The sequence below is a fragment of the Ochotona princeps genome, chromosome 1 (assembly GCF_030435755.1).
Source record: "Ochotona princeps isolate mOchPri1 chromosome 1, mOchPri1.hap1, whole genome shotgun sequence".
Lineage (NCBI taxonomy): Eukaryota > Metazoa > Chordata > Mammalia > Lagomorpha > Ochotonidae > Ochotona > Ochotona princeps.
The window spans coordinates 25047532-25068205 of record NC_080832.1 but is presented as its reverse complement, the minus strand read 5'-3'; the positions used below and the strand labels follow the sequence as shown (position 1 = coordinate 25068205).

Genomic DNA, 20674 nt, shown 5'->3' with positions numbered 1-20674 from the left:
AGTACTACTAACAGGGCCATGCCAGACCGCAATACAGAGGTGCCAGTCAGGTAGCCACCCCAACCCCAACCCCATGCTAGGAAAACCAGAATGCGGCCACAAATGAGAGCAAATCAAGCATCTGAGTGTGTGTTATAAATAGAGGATGATTTCTGATATGAATTCTGATGATTTTCTTAAAAAAGAGGTACACAAAGAAATAACATACCTCTTAAAATAGGTGGTGATAAATCAGCATTAAATTAAAATGATTTTGCTTTTGAGATCAGTAAAAGAATATAGAATTTTTATACCAAAACTGTATTAAAATTACTATTTAAATCTGATACTACAAATCACCAATTATCCTCTGAAGAAGGGAAAAAACATCTACACATCAAACAACATTTACACACACGGATGTTCTCACAAACACAAGCATTCCAACTGTCTTCCTTTAACCTCTTCAGGTGAGTGCACTGCTGATGCTGCAAAGTTCAACTTATTTAGAAGAGTAATACACAATTTGAGAAGACATGTAGAAATTAAGTATTAGCAAATGAGTACATTGGTGAAGACAATGTACAGAAATGGCTAATACAAACAACAGCTTTCTCTAATAGAGGAGTTAATACGAAAATTTATACAAAGAAATTCTGATTTGTTAAATGTTCCACAAATAAAAAAATCACAATGCACTTTTCATGGGATATTACTTCAGAGAACTGTATTATCAATATAATTTTCTTCTTTGATAATCACTGTTGCCTAGATACAGAAGGAATATTAAAAGTCCTAATTTTGCACTGTACTCATGCAGAAGCAACTGGAGGCCAGAGACACACACTTGTATCTCCATGACTTAAGGACTATGATTAAGAGCACAGGTCTTCAGAACCAAACCACTGGAATCCTGGTCATGATATGCAAACTTAAGTTATGCAACCTCTTCATTTCAGTTTCTCCAACTAGAACATGCAATTAATCAAGCCTACCTCATGGGCTTGTTCTGAGGATTTAAGGAATAACTTTGCTGCAAAGTGTTGGAGCTGGGGAGGGTGGCACAGCAGTTAAGATGCTGCTTGGAATGCCTGCATCCCACACAGGAATGCAACTCCACTCTCGATTCTAGTTCCCTAATGAGTGCCCTGAGAGACAAGTAGCTGTTCTCAGGACTGAATTCCTGGCTCCTGGGTTTGGCCTGGCCCAGCACTGGTTACTGCTGATGAAAGATCTTTTTCTGCTTTTCAAATGAATTACTAAGTCAAAATCAGAAAAAATGAGTATGTGAAGGGGTTTTCTGTTTGTAGTGTTCTCTCTGATATTATTAGCTCATCCACAGCTAAAGGTACTAAATAATATCTACAAGAGTGTTAGTGCTTTGTGGCAGACAAAAATCTAATCTTACATTCTAAGTAGAAATTTTTTACAAATAGAATTAAGGCATCTCAAAACTGTCTTTTCAGTATCTTGGGTTTTCACATAAAGTTTAAAAAATTACAAAACTCATGATGTTGTTTATAAAATATGAAAAAAGTGATAGGAGTATTTAGGTAGGAAAAATATAACTACTGTAACCAGAATTCAGAAAGGACTTCCATTTCCAGTCTATAAACATGGGTTTTAGCTCCAAGATATTTTAGGAAAAGCTGTTTTTATTTACAAATTGATACCCTGGATATATGTATAGACATACATATATATAAAATATAATTCTTTCAATCTGGTTATTCTTTATATATTCTCCATAAACATTGTTCACTAGGAATTTCTTTCAAGGCTGGAGTCCCTCCCTCCCTCCCAGGGCACAGGAGTTTAAGACGCGGCTATGGCAGGATGAATCGCATAATGTTAGAATGCCTCAGATGCAGCTACTGATTACAATTATGTCATAAAGCAGCAGCAAGTAGCATAAAATGCCAGCTCCTTTTGTTTTTTAATTGTTTAAAACTAGAATGCTTTTTAACTTAGTACTTTCTGGCTACAAAAAGACATGGAAAGCACAACAGCTTAGAACCTCTTTCTGAAAGTTAATAAGCACAATCTAAAAGTGATACAAAATATAAGAAAAAACTGTGACTAGTTTGCATAGGAAACTGCTCTAACGGGATAGTAGAGGGGTTTACAAATGGAGTTCTCCAAAGCTAGTTTGTTTAAGAGAGGCCATGGGGCACTGGAGTAGTGACTTTTTGCATGACTTCCAATGCTAAGACCCCAAATGCATTATCACATACCTTGTTTATAGGACCCAAAGGCAGTGAATACGGTGGATGTAGCAACTGACCCAACATCAAAGGACTCATGCACAAATCCTAAATATGAGATCATGGCCCAATCATCCACCCTTCTAATGTTCACAGTGTGCATATGCCCCCTTGTAACTCACAGGGCTGTAGTGTGAGTAGTGCTAGAGAACCCATAATGGCAGATGTACTGTGAAGTCCTCAAAAAGACTCACATTTACACATTTATTATATTTTATACGTTCTTTCTACGATGCATGCATGCTCAAAGATCTATAGGCTGAAGTTATTCTGCTTTGAATTCTTACCTTAAAAAGTTAATTTTTAAGAAGAAAAAGGAAGCATTGCTAACCTCACTGCTCTGATTGAGCTCAGGCCAAGTCTGGTTTAGTGATGGCATTGATGGCGACTTGCTTGGAGGTGCTTCTGCAGGAGAGCCTGAATAACCTACCTCACCGGGCTGGTCCCCTACATCTGCAATTTGAAAACAGAGAAATTCTCTAAAGACAATGCACTTTTGTGTAAGAACATTTACTCACAAAAAATCGTGACTCACAAACAGTAGTTCTAAAATCTGAAGTTCTTTTCCTCATATTCCCAAAGTAAAAACAGTAACAATCGGAGTACTTCTTACTGCTCATGGTCTATGTAAATCCACAGCTCTTCACAAAAACAAAATCTAGTTAAGAATAAACAAAAGGAATAACATTGTACGTAATAATATTGCAAGAGGACATGTGCTCTGAATCACTGACAACAGAATGGATGTGGGTCAGTTTTCCAAAGCGCAGTCCATAGAATACTAATCAGGTGGCTTTGAAAAATTGGGTTTTTGGCCCAAGGAAGGCTGGGATAGTCCAATTCCCTGCTGCAGCATTCTGTAACAGGACTTGCTATTTCCCACAGGAAATAAACTTTCAGTCTTTCCAAAACACAAATATTTTTATCACATTAAAGCCCCTAATACTCCATTTTGGAACTAACAATTTATCCTAGTCAGCCGACTGAGTCCTACTACTCATATTTTCTCACTATGTAGCTCACTTACAACCAAAAACCAGCACGTTACTCCCAGCCATGGGTGACAAAGCCAGTGAGCCCAGGTGAAACCTGAGCTTTCAATAGGCTGACAGACTTCAATGAGCTGGCTACAAATCCAGCACACAATTTCAAACTTTTGTTTTTAAGATTTATTATTATTTTTTTAATTGAAAGGAAGATTTCCAGAGAGAAGGAGAGACAAAGAGAAAGGTCTTCCCTCCACTGGTATACTCCCCAACTGGCCACAATGGCCAGAGCTGAGCTAATCCGAAACCAGGAACCAGGAGCTTCTTCTGTTTTTCCCACATGGATGCAGGGTCCCAAGGCTTTGAGCCATCCTCTACGGCTTTCCCAGGCCACAAGTAGGGAGCTGGATGGGAAACGGAAGAGGTGGAATACAAAGTGACACCCATATGGGATGCTGGGGCATGGAGGCGAGAATTTAGCCACGAAGTTATTGCGCCGGCCCTCAAACTGATGGTCAAAGTAAGTGAAGTAGCGTGTCTACTTTTAAGTTACAGCTGTCTTGGTTCGGGCCTTGGGGTTGGGGGCGGCTTGCAGCTCCCTGCAGTATGGCGGCTGTGGGGGTGCTCCTGCCGGGCCAGACCCAATGCTGGGGACTCAGGACAAAGCCACTGCTGAAAGGCAGTGAACGAGTCCTTGGCTTTATGTAAAAAACTGCTTGAACAGGACCCTTGGAGTGCGCCTCACATCGGGGACCTGGGATGGGTGGGAGGTTGAGTGGGGCTTTTCCCTTTGTTGCTCCCCTGACCCGAGATACAGGGGTGGAAAAAAATGATGATATTAGTGTGGAAACAATGGCATTATCCACTTTCCTGTATCCCTTGATCCTTTGTACCCTAATCAACTAATATTAAAAAAAGTTACAGCCGTCTTATTTTAAAATACCTGTAAATTATATTTAAAAACAATTTCAATTCACTAAACTTTTAATCCAATTTTCCATGGCTTTGAATATAATTTCAGTCAGTAGGGAATACTTGATAAGTTTAGAACCCATGTCAAAAACATGATTGCATTATTTGTTGCCATCTCTGTTTCACCAAGGACAAGCTGAACAAAACAGCATCCGAGTTTCCCCATCAGGAAGACATCTGACATTCAATGTTGGCACTGTGTTTCAGATTTCTGAATTTCCCTTTAATATATTCTAGCAAACCACATCTGTCAACTTTTCAATCTATTCAAATCTAACTTTTAGCATTAAAATTAAATTATTCAATTTCTTTTTACTCTTCTAAACACATTCTCCTTTACTATCATTTTCGTAAAACCTCAACTACTGATAGTTTGAAGCTTGCAGACTTTCCTTCTACCCATTCTGTTACATGACTAAGAACTATTCCCTTTTTGCTCACTCTGACAGCACACCTTTATAATTAAATCGCAGTGTGTTTTCATTAATCGTTGTTTCCTGAGATCAGAAATTGTTTCTTTCTTAGTCCTGTATTTTCTCCATGAAACTACCATGGTGGAGCTGGGCATCTGACAACAATTAAGACACTATGTTGGGATTTCTGCACCCCATAACAGACAGCCTGGATAGGCATTTCAGTCTGCTTACAAGGCCAGCTTCCTGTGAAGGCACAGCCTAGGAACAATATCTGATGGCTCGAGCAGCAGGATGCGGGCGACCCGTACTTAAGGCCCAGCTGTGTTCCAGGTTCCTGGCCTTGGCCTAGCCAAAGCTAAATTTTAAAGAACATGTCAGGGGAGTTAAAAACCAGTAACAGGTAGGAAGGTTTCAGATACTATTAGGTGAAAAACGCCGAATTATCTTAGAGAACTAATGAAAACATTATTTATAATAAATAGTTGCAGCAACTTCCTCATTGGATAGTTTGGCTTTCTGCGGAAACAAAATGATGGCTCTTGCTCCTCCCCCTGACCTGCCTACCTTGTTCGATTAACACTGGCAGAGAGCTTCAGACTGCACCCTTCTGGCAGCAGCAGCTGCAGCTTTCCTCTGGTCCAACACAGTGCACAACCTGGTATCCTACTGTGAGCCTACCTCGCACCTGAGGGCTCTACTCAGCCCCCAACACCATCAGAGCATCAGGGTGGAAAAAGAACACAGGCCAAATCACTTGTGACAGTTATCCTCCTGCCCAGGGCTACTTTATAAAAATATTTCCATATAAGAAGAGACAATTATTCCCATATGTTAGAAGAGACAATTCGGTATGACCATGCTAACATTTGACTTAATTCCAGCTTTATTCAAGGTTTATGAAAACTGGTCCTTTAAAGAATGTTTTTAAAATATTTTTAAAATTCGGAGATTCAGTGTAGAACAATGAGGGTATTTCATAAATTTCATGGAAAATTAGAACTAACAAGCTTATTTTCTTTTTTTTTTTTAAAGAATTTATTATTATTATTGGAAAGCAGGATATACAGAGAGGAGGAGAGACAGAGAGGAAGATCCTCCATCCGATGTTTCACTCCCCAAGTGAGCCGCAACGGGCCGATGCGCGCCGATCCGAAGCTGGGACCAGGAACCTCTTCTGGGTCTCCCATGCGGGTGCAGGGTCCCAAAGCCTTGGGCCGTCCTTGACTGCTTTCCCAGGCCACAAGCAGGGAGCTGGATGGGAAGTGGAGCTGCTGGGATTAGAACCGGTGCCCATATGGGATCCCGGGGCTTTCAAGGCGAGGACTTTAGCCGCTAGGCCACGCTGCCGGGCCTAACAAGTTTATTTTCATGCAAAACATTTTTGGAACTCTATGCACGCTTTTTTATAATACACATTCTCCATGAATTTCCAAAAGATTTCTTATGTCTGCTGAATAATCCTTTTCTTAAACAGCTTTATTTTTTATTATTATAAGTTTGTACATCAAAAGCAATTATACATTTCCCAAAGTTGTATGATTTAAAACTAATTTTGCTTTCAAGCAGCAAAAAAATCCAGAAAGCTTTGGATTGTGAAGGGTAAGGTTCCTTTTTTTTTTTTTTTTGGAAAGTCAGATATACAGAGAAGAGGACAGACAGAGAGGAAGATCTTCCCAAGTGGTCACCACAGCTGGAATTGAGCCCATCTGAAGTCAGGAGCCTGGAGCTTCTTCCTGGTCGCCCACACATTGGGCTGTCCTCTACTGCTTTCCCAGGGCGTAAGCAGGAAGTTGGATGGGAAGCAGGGTTGCCAGGACACAAGCTGGTATCAATACGGGATCCTGGAGCACGCAGGTAAGGATTTTAGCCACTAGGCTACTGCGCCAGGCCTGAAGGGTCAAGGTTCTAATCTCATTTAATAGCTTCATCAAGGCAAAAGTAACTATGACTTCTATCTAGTTTGGAACATCAACATTATTCTTGAAGTAAAAAGTACTAAAAATTAAAAAAAAAGTGAATTTGGATGATCTTTCAGTCTTTAAGAAAAATGCACCAAAACCTAAAAACTAAGTTCTAAGGCAGACATCATGGTGTGGCAGGTTACCCCTGCTTGGTGCCCGCATCCTGTATCACAGAGTCAGACTGATTCCCAGGTATGCAACTTCCACTTCACCCATCTGGGATACCTGGATGAAGTTTTCAGCTTCCAGTCTTGACCTGGCACAGCCCTGGCTGTTGTGTGTATTTGGGGGAAGTAAACCAACACAAATGAAAGGTATCTCTCTCTCCTATCAGTCTCGTGTAGTTTTCCTCCTTCAGGGATGATCTAGATTTGTCTGGCCAAAGTCTTCGCCAGCATTTGAGTAGTTCTAATTAGCCTGACCAATTTCATTAATGGCACATCCTTGTCAATATTTGTAATTCAACTGTATTGTTTTGCTATCTGTAATACCCAATTATCCTGAAAGAAATGACTCTAATGTTATACACACAGAGAGGAAAAGAGAACATGTACTTAAGGGCAGAAAATAATCCATCAATAAGAAACCAGTAAAACTAAAACATATATATGATATGATGTATAATAAAGAATGTGATAGTGTTGTATTTTTTTAAAGATTTATTTATTTTTATTGGAAAGTGAGATATACAGAGAGGAGGAGAGACAGAGAGGAAGATCTTCTGTCCAATGATTCACTCTCCAAGTGACCACAACGGCCGGTACTGTGCCAATTCGAAGCCGGGAACCAGAAACCTCTTCCGGGCCTCCCACGTGGGTACAGGGTCCCAAAGCTTTGGGCCGTCCTCGACTGTCCTTCCAGGCCACAAGCAGGGAGCTGGATGGGAAGTGGAGCTGCCAGGATTAGAACCGGTGCCCATATGGGATCCCGGCGCGTACAGGGCAAGGACTTTAGCCGCTAGGCCACGCCACCGGGCCCGATAGTGTTGTATTGATGATGGAAAAGGTATCCAACACAATGTAGGTTTTCACAGGTCAAACATTTTTGGATGAATGGAATAGATATCTAACAGTGACTTGCTTTTCCCATTGTGGTCTCAAGCTTGAATTCACCCAGATATTCAGTCAACTCTCCAAGGAAAGTGCCCTGTGCCTCTCTTCCCTGACTTATACAAACATTCCTGCTGGAAGTTCCTCTCAGGCGTTACAGGGTGCATGCTTTGGCACCCCTATAAAACAATGACACAGACACTCTCATCTGTTTCAAAAGAATGCTTATAATAAAGCAGAAAAAAGGAACACACCCTACCATTCCCCTCACTCCACATCCCAGACACTGCTGAACTGCTGAAATAAGCAATATGATATGGACAGAGAAAACAGCGGCTCAATCACTTAATTGCTCAAAAATGCAGGGTGGTCGTTTGGGACAGCAATTAAAATGCCATCTGGAATGTCCGCATCTCACATCTGAGCCCGGTTTGAGTTTCAGCTTCATGTTCAATTCCAGTTTCCTGTTAACTAAACTCCATGGGAGGTAGCAGGTGATGGCTCGAGTCCTCAGTTTCAGAACGGGAATTTCCTCCTGCCACTGGCTTGGCCTGCCCTTGGATGTTGTGGACATTTAGGGAATTAACCAGGAGATCTTGATCGATCTCTCTCAAACACAAAAGAATTTTTTTTTTCATGTTGAAGAAGGGGCAGGAGTGTGGCCTGGTGGCCTCTTCTGGGTCTCCAGGCAACCAGTAGCATGGCTGCATCCCAGCTCAGTTACCCAAGTGCGGCCTCAGCTCTGGATGGCAAGCAGAGCAGTGACTCAGCAGTCAGATCTGTGCACTGAGTTCCTGGCTCCTGACTTCAGACCCTCAGCCTCTGCAGGTACCTGGGGAGTAAGCCAGAGGCCAAGAAACCTCTGCTTCTCTTTCTCTCCGCTCTCAGATTAAAATGAACAAGGAAATACATAAAAGCAGAAAAGTAAATATACACACTCCGTGTATATGCTGCTAAGTACTAAGAAACAAGGAATAAAATCAATCCAGCTGCTGTCTAACCACACGTGGGTAGCTCAGTTTAAGACAAAGCTATGTATCAATCTGAAAATAAAGTGCCAACTGTTACAAAAGGTAAGATTCTTTGGAAAATGAATTTAAGATACAGAGCATGTCAATATTTTTTCCACTCAGAAAAAAAGTATCACTGTAAAATCGGTCAGCTTTTCTAAGATAAACATTCTTTCTTTAAAAATCATCTTCAGAAACAATTTCTGCCAATTCTGTATGTTTTCCTTTATAACAGAACCCAAATTTCCCTTTCTACTTACTTTACCTACCAGTCACTGCTGCTGTAAATACATTGACTCAGCTCTATTTCATCACTTCTGCTTATGATCTTTAGTAGTTCTGTTATCTAATAGCTAATCCTATGATAAACCTCTTTAAATAAATTATTTAAATAATCCATATTAACCCCTTCATGCTTGCATGCCTAGAAAAGCCTAGTCTATTACTCCAAGGAGCTAGAATTCAAGTCACAACTACTACCCATTTATCTCTAAGGTATCTGTTAGAATACTTGTCGAGTCACATTGTATTATGTTCCAACATTACAAATTTAAGATTGTGTATTTTCAAAGAGAGAAAAGTGTACTTTTAAATGGCATACATTTAGCATTAGTTCATCCAATGACTGTTTACTGAGCAATTTAGTATATGCCTGGCACACGGCAGTGTCTCCAGGGTACTACCAGTATGATACATAAACACAGCAACCACAGACAGAAACCACCTGTGCCCAGTTAGAAAGCTCTTTACAGCAAGCAGATACTCGAGCAAAATTCTATTATCACCCAAAACACTATCTGAGAATTTTCCCCTCAACTTAAAACTTTTAAAAATAAAGCTACTTACAACGTTTTATAAATACTGACTGACCCAAAGCATCAAAAGATAACTTGAGAGTTTATGATAGGTAAAATCACACAATTGGTTAGGTTGTACCTCACCCTCCAAAAACAGTATTACAGGGGCCTGACATGGTGATCTAGTGGCTAAAATCCTCGCCTTGTATGCGTGCCGGGATTCCATATGGACACTGGTTCTAATCCCAGCAGCTCCACTTCCCATCCCGTTCCCCGCTTGTGGCCTGGGAAAAGCAGCAGAGGACGACCCAAAGCCTTGGGAACCTACACCCGCATGGGAGACCTGGAAGAAGCTCCTGGCTCTTTGCTTTGAATTGGCTTAGCTTTCGTTGTTCCAGCCAATTGGAGAGTGAATCAATAGACAGATCTTTCTCTCTGTCTCCTCTTCTACGTACATCTGCTTTTCCAATAAAAATAAATACATCTTTAAAAAGACAGTATTACAAAAATTTTCATTTACAAAGCCAATTTGTATGTGATATTGTGTGGTTGAATTGTTTATAATAATTTCTACTAGAAAACTACATATTATGTCAAGATGAAGAAAAAAATTGCCTAAGATTTGATACCTTTAAAATTATAGTGCAACAATACACTACACATAGGCAAATAGTACTATCGGTATAAAATTGGGCAAAAACACAAATGCCCAGAAAAGAAGTTCTTTGTAAACCAAGAGGTTTACAAGGAAACTGATTTTATTTAAATTGCATAAAGAAAAAACAAGTCCAATTATTACATGTTAAAAGCAGTTTCCTGGGCCCGGTGTGGCCTAGCAACTAAAGTCCTCGCCTTGAAAGCCCCAGGATCCCATATGGGCGCCAGTTCTAATCCCGGCACCTCCACTTCCCATCCAGCTCCCTGCTTGTGGCCTGGGAAAGCAGTCCAGGACGGCCCAAAGCTTTGGGACCCTGCACCCGCATGGGAGACCTGGAAGAGGTTCCAGGTTCCCGGCTTCGGATCGGCGCGCACCGGCTGTTGAGGCTCACTTGGGGAGTGAAACATCGGATGGAAGATCTTCCTCTCTGTCTCTCCTCCTCTGTGTACATCCAGCTTTCCAATAATAATAATAATAAAAAAAGCAGTTTCCTGGATCTCAATGTAACAGATGACCAAATCAAGTTAAGTCTCTACAAGAAGAAAAAAGCTTAAGCTTTAGACAAATATTTGGACACCATGGTTAAGATGTCATGTGGGGGTGGGGAGAACCCAAGTATCTATGTAACTGTGTCACATAAAAAAAAAAAAAAAAAAGATGTCATGTGGGGGCCCAGTGCAGTAGCCTAGTGGCTAAATCCTTTCCTTTATGTGCCATGATCCCAATGGGCTGCTTTGTGTCCCGGGGGCCCTGTTTCCCATCCAGCTCCCTGCTTGTGGCCTGGGATAGCAGTAGAGGATGGCTCAAAACCTTGGGATCCTGGACCCACATGGAGACCCAGAAGAAGCTCCTGGCTCCTGGCTTCTGATTTGCTCAGCTCTGGCCATTGTGGCCACTTTGAAAGTAAACCAGCAGATGGATCTTTCTTTCTCTTTCCAATAAAAAACAAACCTTAAAAAAATCTTAAAATCATAAATCGTTATTAAAAAAAAAAAGATCCATACTGGAGTGCCTGGGGTCATGGCTCCACTTCCCATATCAGCCTTCCTCCTAAGGGCATCATGGCAGGCAGTGGTGAAGGTTCAAGTACCCTAATCCCTGTCCAGCTTGCCTATCAGCCTAGCCTAGAACCAGATGGGCATCTGAGGAGTTAACCAGTGGACACAACATTCCCATCTCTCTGCCTTTCAAGTACAAACTAACACTTACAAAAAAAAAAAAAAGACTAAGTTTGGAGCACAATGTTGTGGCAGGCTAATGCTTCACTTATGGCACCTGGTTCCAACAGGGGCGCTGCTTCAGGTCTCAGCTGCTCACTTCTGATACAGCTCGGTGCTAAAGGCCAGGGAAAGCACAGGAGGACAGCATAAAGCCTGAAGCTCCTGCATTCACATGAGACACCCAGAGGAGCTTTTGGTTTCCAGCCTCATACAGGCACAGCTCTGGCTAACGCAGCCATTTGAGGAGTTAACCAGCGGATTGAAGATCTCTCTCCAATACCCTGACTTTACAGTTAAAAAAAAAATCTTTTTAAAAAAAGGACTAAGTTTGATTTAAATTATTTTCTTACATTACCATGCTATCGGTTTTCAAGATTATAACAAATCCATTAAACATTTATAGACACAAAGCCCCATTTTCAAAACGACAATACTGAAAGCCTAAAGGTTCCATAATTTCATCTCAGATGAGCTATACAAAGCAAATCAAAGCACATGAAGCCAAGTTACTTAACAAGTATTTCATACTTCAGTTCAAGACTGAGATCTGGAATGACCACAAAACCATAGGATTCTCCTAGAAAAATGTTGAAAGAAAAAAATTAAAGGTACACTGTAAAAATGAACCTGCTGGTAAAACTCAGTGTACAATTCAGGTCTTAAAATATAAATGGCACACAACCCATGTTTCATATAGAAAAACGCTAAATGGTTAGAATTTGCCCACAGACACAGTCTAATTAATTAGCAAAACTAGAAGCACAGTCAGATTCTTGCCTCTTCCTGACAGTAACTTCATGTGTTTGACTCCATCTATAATTAAGATCATAAAGTCATACCATAAACATTTCTGTTAAAGGGATGCTGCCTGATACAACTGCTCTTATGACAAACAGGGTTGTAACTTCCCCCATAAAAGAATTAAGAACTCTATCATTGTACTGAAAACAGAATTTATATATTTATATACATATTTCATATATTAAAACCAAGATAATCATTTGGTCTTAAAAAGGCTCATTAAGAACTTAATATCAGACTTCCTTTGTTCATCTGGAATTTAAGAAAACCAATATAATTTTAGCCTTGACATTGTTTTTTCTTTCAAAGAAAGCTACTAGTAAATAAGAACATAAATGTTCTTGTTAAGAAAATAGCATTTTCTAAAATCAAACACAAATTCCCAGATTACTTTAAAGGCTCCAGAAAAGTTTGTGTCCTAAAGAACTCTGCGACTGCAAAGACCTAATGAGGAATCAGGTAATTCCCTTCAACAAATTAAGAGAAGTTAAATAGAAGGTACTTAACACGGAAAAAAAAAAAAATGAAGACTATACTGCAATTAAAGCTCTTCAAAACTCAACAAGTCACAAGTATAAAATGAAACTTATTCTTTATTTGTAAAAGGTGACTGAAAAAGACAATAAATTCTGCTTATACATCTATTTTTAAGGCAAATCAATGTGCTCGACGAAATGGCCACACTATTAAGCTAAGTCTTAACATCTTTCTTGATTTAACTTCCAGAATCAAGTGTTCATGCCCAGCGGCTTCCAGTCTTACCTGCTGAATCTTCCAAATCAATCAGTTTGGGCATTAAACTTTCAGGGAGCTTTTCTGGTAAGTCATAGCCATTCTTCCTGGCCACCACCAGATGGAAAGCAGCACAGAATTCATCAAGGGTCAGTGCACCATCTTTATCAAAGTCTGAGAGTTCCCTAGGAACAAACCTCCTATGAATATTGCCACATCGTAAGCTGAACTCCTGCATTTCTCAAGAAAAGAAAAATAAACTACTTTCTCACTCAAAAGTGCAAATTCAGTAAATCTGAAAATTTCATATAAAGATGTATAATTTAGCAAATAGTAAAATAAAGAATCCAGATGGTTGGTATACAGGTGATCATGCGTGTGACTTTCAATTTTCCTCTACAGTTGAAAACTTTCATAAAATGCCCCAAAAACCCCTAGTAATTAAATTCACACACACACACACACACAAAGATCTCATATACAAAGCATTTAAGGTAAGGTATAAGACATTAAATGTTAAAACATTCGGTTTTTACAAACATTCAGTAGTATACATTTTAAGCTTCAAAGAGCACCACAAAGCTTGATATAAAATAAAACTGCCCCACTGAACTGACAATGCCACCTTCTAGACGCAGAGGTCACCACTTCCACACTGCCACTTTAAACTATATAGAGCATGTATATCTTGATCTTTCTGTTTAATTCTACATCATATGATAACAGTTCATTCTATTAAAAATCTAACAACAAAATAACTGAGACTATATAGTAATATAAACTATAAATATATGTATCCATCTGATTGCAGCTATTCCAAGTCTTAATACTTTATGCTTAAAAGGCACTGGGGCTGGTGTTATGGCAAAGCTGTGAAGCCACTGCGTGTGGGACTGGCATCCCATGTGTGTGCCAGTTTAAGCCCCAGCTGCTTCACTTCTGATTCAACTTCCTAATACACCTGGGAAAGCAGTGAGAGATGGCCCAAGTCCTTGGAGCCCTGCAACCACATGGGAGACTTGAAAGAGGTTCCTAGCTTTGGGTCAGCCCAGCTCTGCCTATTGCGGCCATTTGGGCAATGCACCAGGGAACACAAGATATCTCTCTCTCTCTCATTGTCTTTCAAATAAATAAACCTTCAAAAAATTAAATACATAAATAAAAAGAAGCATTAACTATGCTTCTCAAACTTATAGCTTGGATTTATTAAGCCTGATAAAAATCAAATGAGATAAACATAACCATGTATAAACAACCTAGGTTTTATTCCATACATAATGTTAACATTGCTTAAAGAATTTTAGCACATTACAAACATTGACTGTTAGCAACATTACGAACTTCTACAGTATGAGAGAAAAGCTGGCTATTTCAAGGTAGTACGGGGGTCTTCAAAACATTCTTGAGGCAGTCTAATGGCTTAAGTTTCCATAATGCATAAGCTGAAAACTCCTTTGGAATAACCCACATTACCCAACTAATGATATATCACACTTACCAAATATGAGAAAGTTCAAGAATAGGAAGTTTTGATTTTGTAAAAAATTCTTTAGCTGCAGATCCTGAAATATTAAAACAGTTCTGTTTAATATTATTCTGAACTTTTAGATCGAAGAGTAGAATGCAAGGTTAAGAGTCTCAAGACCTTTTTTCACAGGGAAAGTGTCATGTTTTTGGTCTCCAGTGATTGATAAACCATTCAACACAAATAATTTGAGAATCATCTTTCACAATTAAAATCTATGACCGATGAAACTATATCTTTGGGACTATTAAACTGAGACTTTGTCCTGTTCCATCAAAAACTTCTGTTTTTAAAAACTCACCTGGAATAAATCCGTTTAGATCAGGCTGAATGGTTTTAAACTGATTTACATAATACTGTCTTTGTTCATCTGTTATTTTCCAGGGATCATCATAACTACTGGATTGCCTACGAATTTCATTGGCAGTTGTAGCTGATGCTACAGTTCGTACTGTTGTCTGGTCCTGTAATGAAACATTTTTCCTCATTACAATATCTATCTATATGATTAAATGGACCAAGATTGCTCAGTTACTTTTCTTTGAAAGTAAAAGTTACTTTATGTGGACATTCAACATGAAAGAAGGCGTCAGCAAACCACATATTTGTTACAATCAGGCTATTGGATATGATTTTTCACAATGATTATGTAAACATGTAAAATGATATCAATTATGCAAGCAACACAAAGTCACGAGAAATGTGCTAAGAAAGCCAAGCAAGCAAATTCCCAGATGCAGAAACCTTTAAAAACTTTACTGAGGAACTACAAATTGAAACAAAATCAATCAAACCCTTAAGTAAAGCATTCCAATGACAGCACACTTGAAAAAAAATGCACAAAAATCATAGTTTTGCAGTTTTTCGTAAAAGAAAAAGAGCAAGTTTGCAACAGTAAAATATAAAAACAATAACTGCAGTAGCACTCTGAATGAAGCAAACAAAAATGCAATACCAATAAAATGTCACACCTGGACAGAAGCAGGATGCATGGGTGAGAGAGTACTGGTTGGTGGAGTATCTGCGAAACTGACCCAGTTTTCTTGAGGTGGAGGAGGGGACTGCCCAGACCACACTGCATCGCCAGTGGAAGGACCTAAAGGGAGACAGGGCAAACGCTCACTCTCCTAAGACTGTGACAATCCACTGCATGTCGCAGCCGCCCAGCAGCGGCGACACTAAAATGCCGAGTCATACTCTGCGGGTCTGGGAAACGCCGGAACCACAACCGAACCCCTCACTGCCAAAAGCAGCTGAGTTTAAATCCTTATCTCCTCTCCGCTGTCCCAATTGGTCTAAGCTTTCCTCTGCCGCTTCTCCAGCCCTCTGTCTGCCACCCTTCTTCCCATATTTCTTCCGTACTTTCAGCTGCATTTCTCCGTTCTTGGCCCCGTCTCTCCGTCCTGCTTTTGCTGCTTCTGTCTGTATCCCTCTTTTCTACTTTCTCTCCGGCACCCTTCCTCCCGCCCGTTTTTCTTCTCCCTCATCCTGTCTTCTATCCCTCCATCCTTATTCCTGTCCCCCAATCTTTCTCGTCCGTCCATCCCGTCCATCTTGTCCTTCATCTGTCCCCTGTCGTCCTCCTAGACTTTCATATAGTTCTCCACCAATCACTTCTCCCTGTGGGTCCACTTGGCGCTAAGTGATAGGCCAGTAATCACAGTGGGAGCATTAGCCTATCCCTGTGACTTCCTGTTTACCTGCTGGCGAGACCCACTCCGCCTCCTGGCCCTGGGCCAGCTGCCACCTTGCAACGGCCCCTATCAATCCCAGAGCGGCTTCAGCACCCCACTCCCCACAACTGCACTTCTAATCCCAAAGCTTTCTGTAAAACTCTGACTCTGAAGAAATATCACAACTACAGAATGTTTTAATTTTAAAACTATAGCTCATTGAGATTTTTTAATTATTTTACACTTTCCTTGTCAATACTAAAATTTATATAATCCTCGTACATACCTAACATCCTGGGCAATAATTACTCATTTTAGCATTAGATCATTTGGTATGATAAATTTCTGCCCAAGCAGTAGACATAACTCACTTTTCAAAGCCATGTAAGAACTTAAAATAGTTCCATGGTTAGCATTTGCTTCTTTCTAAGTTACCTTACAATTAAGAGCTATAATATTTTTAGGTTTCCTTCCACTTGCAAACCTAAATCACTACTACATGTAAAGTATTTCCAAATACCTGATTGTGCTTCACCAAAAGGAGCCCAGAAAGGCCCAGGTCCTGCCAGAGGCCTCTCACTACTGCCCCCGCTGGGATGCCGGCTGTGCTTGCGCCACGCATGTGGAGAGGCTGGTGGGGACTGCTGCGGTGAAACCACTGGGGAGGCGGGTTCCTGGAAAGGGCGTGGCCAGAAATGTTAAGGAAACCTCTTTTATTTACTACAGCACCAATAAATGTCTTGGTGCTAAATTAAATTCTCAACCAGGACATGGGATCACAATTGCATCACATGATTTACCTGTTGGTCTGCAGGTGGACGAGACTGGGTCACATCAAGGCTGACGGATCCCTTTTTCACTTGACCCCTGCCAGGTGGTGGGGGAATAACACCAGAATATGACCCCTGATTTTCAGAATCCGAAGAATAGGAGGCTGCATGACGAGATTCCTGTTCATTCTTTGAAGCAACAAATCTTGGCAAAGGAAGATCCTTTACTGTCAAACAAAAATAATGACAAATTAATGTCCTTTATCCAGAATGTTTAGAAACCAAACTGCTTTAGATTCCTGAGTTTTTTCAAATTTCCACTATTTGCCTACATTATACTGACTATTACTACTTGGTGCGAAAATATGGATCCAAAATGCTCCAAATTTTGAAACTTTTTCTATGTCATCTCAACACACTTCAGATTTCGAATTGTCAGATTAGAGCCCCTGAAACTTGTTTCACTTAAAATTTTATTTAACAGGAAGAACAAAGACAGAGATCTTTTATTTGCTGTTCAGCTGTTCATTCTCCAAACGTTTGAAACAGACAGGGCTGGTCAACCCAGAAGCCAGGACCTGGGAACTCCATTTGGGTCTCACATATGGGCGGCAGAGACCCAAGGTCTTGGCCTTGATTTCACACTATCAGGCAGCTAGAATTAGAAGTGGAGCTGGGGTTGGCACCCAGGCCCTCCAATACGGGATGCAGAGATCTGACATTTTCCGTGCTGTGCCAAACGCCTACTCCTTTTTACCCAAAAGGTTTCTGTACAACAAGATTCCAGAGCTCTAAGTAAACCACCAAATGAGCCAATAACCTTGAGACTAGAGTAATTTACACATTTTTATGTAGAAATTCCTCAAACTGCCTTTCTTAGTCTACAAAGGTCATTGACAAAAGCATTCCCTCAATCCATACTTTCTCTAGCTTGTGCCTCTTGGAGATATTCTACATTCTGTTCAATCAGAAAAAAAAAACTGAGTACTTCTCAGCAAGTTAATCTTAACTCATACTTTTAGACTATAACAATACAGACACAAACTCATTTTCAGAGGAAAATGTACATCCTTCCGTAGTAGGCTCGCCTCCATTCATCTTCAGAAAATCCACATGAAGTGGGAAACAAGCTGATTCAGTACTGAGGTACTTCAACAAGCTTACGGAAAAACTGCAATTAAAAAGTAAGTACATATTTGACGCAAAAAAAATTTAGGAAATCCAGATATACCCTTTTCATGGTACATGTTTTTCCCATGACTTTTTGAAGACTCCTCATACTCATGGATCTACATGGGTAAGAATTAAAAATGGCCTACTAATAAAGTCAGTTCTCTGCTCTGGGAAGAATGCAATCCAGAGATACACAATAAAAAGCTGGATCTTATTTATAAAAATTGTTACACAAAAAAACTTAAATTTTTGGTTTTTTTCCTTTTAGAAATATTACTCTTATTTATTTGAAAGGCAGCCTTACAGAAAGAGGTGGAAAGACAAGCAATCTTCCATTCACCAGCTTACTCCCCAAGCAGCTGCAATGGCCAGGGCTAGGCCAGGCAAAAGCCAGGAACAACAAATTTCGGGACGCCTCTGTGGGTTTAGGGGCCCAAGGACTTGGGTCATCTTCCACTGCTTTCCCAGGCACATTAGCAGGGAACTGGATCAAAAGTGGAGCAGCCAGCCCTTCATGGTGAGTACACCGAAGAGGGAAGTCTGGAGAGCTGGGCAGGCCCAGGCCCCACTCGCCACCATCACTGCACAGTGGATGGGACTGGGGAGGGAGTAAACTTGGGGTCTGGCGGTTAAAACTTCCAGCAGCCTGTTGGCTGCTGGGGGTGCCAGGCCGGGATTGTATAAAATCTAACTAAACATTTAAGATAGATAGATAGATAGATACATACATACATACATACATACATACATAGATAAACTGGAGCAGCCAGGACTAGAACCAGTGCCCATGTCGGATAATGGTGTTACAGGCGGCAACATAGCAATTTTGGCCCTACTTTCTGTTTCCTATGACAATGATAGAAACTTCCGCATTTGTGTGTCTATTTTTACAGAACTTTCATCTTCTTTCACACCAACAAGCCTGCAAATAACTAAAAACCAAATTCTTCCTGTAAAGAATGACACCTGTGGGCCAACGTGGTGTTATAACAGGCTAATCTTCTACCTGTGGCGCCGGGATCCCATAAGGGTGTTGATTCGTGTCCTGGTTGCTTCACTTCACATCTAGCTCCCTGCTTATGGACTGGAAAAGTAATGGAGAATGGTCCAAGTCCTTGGGCCCCTGCACTCACATGGAAGACCTGGAAGAAGCTCCTGGCTCCCGGCTCTGGCAGATGTAGTCACTGGGGACTAAACCAGCAGATGAAAGCTCTCTCCTATCTCTGTAACTATGACTTTCCAAGTAAAATTTAAAAAGTAAATCTTTCAAAACACAAACAGAAAAGAATGATACCTATAAGGTGACACTATTTTTTACATTTTACTGTTCATTATTATTATTGTTATCATTTTATGATATACTTCCATAGGCCCTGGGATTTCCTTTTCACCTTTCCCAAATCCCTCCTCCCACCACCGAGTTCCCCTACATTATTACTATAGTATATTTCTTCATAAACAGTCAAATGTCCATCATTGCAGGCATGGACAATGGCAGAGAGTCTAGCTTTCTATTGTCAAGATATAGGAAAGAGTTTCACTGGGAGTCCATCTTTAATCTGGAAGTAGAAATGCATACTACATTGTATCCTCACCTCTGGATATGAAGCCTCCATTACAGTTACTATACATCCCCTTAAACGAAAAGCCACAAAGCAAAGTCAACATCAGGAAGAAAAACATTAAAAACGCCATGAAGTTAAATAACATGCTACTGAATGACTAATGTGCCGCTGAGGACATGAAAATCATTAACCTTTGTTGAAGAAAATCATGCTACTGTATGACCTATGAGTCAGTGAAGAATTTAATGAGGAAGAGTTTTGAAGAGATAAAATTTTAAAAAATCATAAAAATCCATGAGATAGAGTTTCTGCTAATCTTTCTTGGTAAGATGTTTCCAGTCTACTAATTTATGACATTTGACTGATGAGTTTAAGCCATTTACATTCAGTGTTAATATGTATGGGTGGTAAATTGGTCCTATCATTTTAGCATGGGTTATTCACTGATTTAGTCTTCTGTTGTTATGTTACTGGGATCTTCTTCCCCTTTGCCTTTGGTTTGGTAGGCGCTACTCCTCTCTGTCAAAACATTTTTAAATATCATTTGTAGGGCAGGTTTGGAAGAGGCATATTCTTTTAACTTTTCTTTACTGTGGAAGAATTTTATTTCATTTTCAAAAACAAAGGAAAGCTTTGTTGGGTATATTATCCTGTGCCAACAATCTTTTGCTTTTCAAATCTGGAATATGTCACTCCATTCTCTTCTGGCCTGTAGAGTTTCCTGTGAGAGGTCTTCTGTGAGTTTAATTGGCATTCCTTTATGTATCAACTGATTTTTTTCACATGCACATTTAAGGATCTTTTCTTTATGTTCAGTTGTAGAAAGCTTGATTATCATGTGTCTTGGTGAAGATTGCTTTTGGTCAACTATGTTGGGAGTTCTGTGCCTCTCCTTCTGGATATTGTTTCCCAATTGTTTCTCTAGATTAGAGAACATTTCTGTTATTGTTTCATTAAATACAGTTGTAAACCCAGCTTCTCTTTCTGCATCTTCTGGGACTCCCATAACTCTTATATTGGGTCTTTTAATAGTATCTTTCTTTCTTTCTTTTTTTTTTTTTTAAAGATTTTATTATTATTGGAAAGCCGGATATACCCAGAGGAGGAGAGACAGAGAGGAAGA

The 20674-nt window shown here is 40.1% G+C and overlaps 1 protein-coding gene across 6 annotated transcripts in view; it reads right to left on the bottom strand.

The window, feature by feature from the left end:
* The window catches only part of REPS1 (RALBP1 associated Eps domain containing 1), an 86424-nt gene that overhangs the window by 20179 nt on the left and 45571 nt on the right, over positions 1 to 20674 (bottom strand). For 5 of the 6 annotated variants that reach the window (XM_058670200.1, XM_004587274.3, XM_004587271.3 and 2 more), the window contains exons 3-9: positions 16844 to 17040; positions 16564 to 16717; positions 15342 to 15466; positions 14672 to 14834; positions 14344 to 14407; positions 12876 to 13030; positions 2575 to 2696 (exon numbers count right to left, since the gene is read on the bottom strand). In XM_058670200.1, coding sequence (XP_058526183.1) covers positions 2575 to 2696; positions 12876 to 13030; positions 14344 to 14407; positions 14672 to 14834; positions 15342 to 15466; positions 16564 to 16717; positions 16844 to 17040 — 980 coding nt within the window. The remainder of the gene's footprint in view (positions 1 to 2574; positions 2697 to 12875; positions 13031 to 14343; positions 14408 to 14671; positions 14835 to 15341; positions 15467 to 16563; positions 16718 to 16843; positions 17041 to 20674) is intronic. The other variant, XM_058670265.1, reaches the window with a different exon arrangement.